Source organism: Crocodylus porosus, unplaced genomic scaffold, assembly GCF_001723895.1.
Source record: "Crocodylus porosus isolate Cpor-Errol unplaced genomic scaffold, CroPor_comp1, whole genome shotgun sequence".
Classification (NCBI taxonomy): Eukaryota; Metazoa; Chordata; order Crocodylia; family Crocodylidae; genus Crocodylus; species Crocodylus porosus.
In genome coordinates, this window is record NW_017728919.1 from 1444495 (window position 1) to 1447045 (window position 2551).

At 64.6% G+C, this 2551-nt stretch overlaps 1 protein-coding gene across 1 annotated transcript in view; it reads right to left on the reverse strand.

Annotated features, from left to right (window-relative positions):
* Positions 1-1327: 1327 nt before the first annotated feature.
* The window catches only part of GADD45B (growth arrest and DNA damage inducible beta), a 3315-nt gene continuing 2091 nt past the window's right edge, over positions 1328-2551 (reverse strand). The window contains exons 2-3 of the mRNA XM_019538427.1: positions 2313-2550; positions 1328-2070 (exon numbers count right to left, since the gene is read on the reverse strand). Coding sequence (XP_019393972.1) covers positions 1957-2070; positions 2313-2550 — 352 coding nt within the window. The 3' untranslated portion in view covers positions 1328-1956. The remainder of the gene's footprint in view (positions 2071-2312; position 2551) is intronic.

The following is a 2551-nucleotide window of genomic DNA, read 5'->3' on the forward strand; positions in this document are numbered from 1 at the left end:
GTCAGGGGGGTTTCCCATGTCTGGAACACAAGGCTTGGGCCCAAGGGGATTAGGTGCAGGGGTGGGGGAAGCATCTCTGCCACGTGCAGCAAGCCCATACAGTGGGGGCACTGTGCTGAGTGGAGCCAGGTATGTACAGACCAGGGGCTTTCCCTTCCTGTGGTGGGGGGCACAGCCTCTTCCTTGGGTCCCATGGGTGCGTTTCCACACCCCTGGCTCTGCCCAGGGCAGGTACAAGGGCTCTGGTGCTGCCAGGGGTGCAGCCTCAGGCCCGGGTCAGGCAAGGACACATGGCCTGGAGCAGGGAGGGCTGGATGCGGCTGCTGGAAGTCCTGGTCCATGATGCTGACCGCTAAGTCCTGGACCCGTGCGGCCCAGGCCACAACTGCTGGCTGTTGCATGGATGCAGGATGTTTCTCCAGCCCAGCGCTGGCTGAGCCCATTGCAAGGTAAGTCTGTGCTGCTTGGAGCCTGGAAGCGGAGCAAAGGCTATGCCCAGGCTGCCTCTGCTTCCTCCTCCAGGCTGCAGGAGGCTCAAAGCAGGACCTGAAGTGACTTTTTTTTTTTTATCCCAAGTCAGCCTGGCAAGGGCTGGGAGGTAGCAGCTGGAGCAAAGTGCACAGCCTCCAGCCTGGGAAGTCCTGCCCCAGGTAAGGCCCTGTGCATGGGGCAGGCGTCAGGTCGGTGCTCACCCTCCCTCCCTGCACAGTTGCTCAGCAGCTGGGGAAGCGACATGTCTGCTGCAGCTTGGCAGCACCCACCAGCTGCTCTGCCAACAGATGGGCAGGCAGCTTTGAAGTCACTCCCCCCTTCCCGGCCCCCACGACATGAAAGGAGCCGCGTGGGGCCCAGCAGCTGAGCTCTCCCCGCTCAGGCTACGCAAGCCAGAGCCAGCTGCAGGAGAGGCTGCCTCAAGGCCCCCCCAGGGTGCTGTGAAGGGGGAGTAGGGGTGCATTCATTGCAAAACCCCCTTGTTGTAAAGTGCTGGGGCTGGTGCCAGGAGCTGGGGAAGGTTGCACTGCCCCTTCAGACTTCCTGGAGCCCTTCCTTGGCATGCTCTCCCCACCCCGAAACCAGCCCCGATCCTCCCTCCCTGCTGCAGCTCTGCAAGCCAGGAACTGTGCAAGCGCCCAGGCGCCTTTAGCAAAGCTTCCTCGTCAGCAGGGAGGGGAGGAGGCTGCAGTTTTGCAAGAGCCAGGCTGCAAGAGCTGGCTCTGGGTGGCCGAGCTGAGAGCAGGGAGGCTTCCTGCAGGAACAGGACACTCTGCTCCGCTCCGGGCAGGGCAAAGAGGGGGGCGAGGGGAAGGAGGCGAGAGGAAGCTGCGGGTTGTTGAGGCTTTAGAAAATTTATTGCAAATCTCTTGGTGTCATCAGGTACAAGAATAGGGCTCCAGCTGGAGAGCCAGGCTCTCCTCCCTCTTCTCCGGGCTGGAGTGCGAAGGAAACCCCATGCACCAAGTCCTGCGTCGCGCTTGGAAACGGAGACGCTCTCCCCCGCGGAGAAAAACAACACCACCAGTTCGTTTGTGACTGTCCCTTCCAGTCCTCCATCCACGGCACAAAGCAGGCACAGGGGTGTCCAGCCTCTCTTCCCCCCCTGCCAGTCCGGCCCCCCCACAATAGGGGGGCCTGGGAGGGAGAAAGCCAGTCCCGTGTCACCCCTGGGTGGCACCGCCTGCCCACGCAGCCAAATGCACGCACGCACGCTCACGCGTGCCGAGGTCTCGGCGCCCTTCTGAGCCTCGCTCCTGCCGGCCGGCTCCTGCCGCAGGCGCAGCCGCTCTCCCACGCAGGCGCCCTGCCCTGCCCACGCGGGTCACGGGCCGCTGGGTCGCAAAGTTGGGGGCAAAACAAAAAAGGTCTCATGCTTTTTTTTTCCTGCTGCTCCGGCTCTTTTTTTTTTCCTCCCCTTCTTTTCTCATCGGCTCCCCTCTGCCTGGTCCACGCGTGGGCAGCTCAGCGCTCCTGCAGGGCCACGCTGGGCACCCACTGGTTGTTGCAGCGGCTCTCCTCGCAGTAGCTGGCCACCTCGGCCAGGCCCTGGCTCTTCCAGGAGTCCGTGTGCGGGTTCTGCGTGGGGGGACACGTGCCAAGCATGAGCCACCCGCGGGTGATGTCCCCAGGCCACGAGACCGTGGCTCAGCCCTGAGCCATCCCCTAATGGCCCTGCCCGGGAAGGCCCTGGCTCGCGGCCACACGAGCCGGATGCATCATGCCTCCGGCATGACGCAAGCCCTGCCCGCCGCGTCACGGCAGCCCGCCCCCTTCTCCCTCGCTTGCCCACGGGAGCCTCCGCGTCGGGGAGCACCTACCGTCACCAGGATGCAGTGGAGGTCCCGCGGCTCGCCGCCGTCCTGCGCCCCCTCGCCCAGCAGCGTGGCCAGGCGCTGCATGCCCGACACGCGCAGGATGTGGATGTCGTTGTCGCAGCAGAAGGCTTGGATGAGCGTGAAGTGGATCTGCAGCGCGATGTCGTCCTCGTCCTCCTCGTCCATGGCCAGGAGGCACAGCACCACGCTGTCGGGGTCGCTGCGCGGGGCAAGGCCGGCGG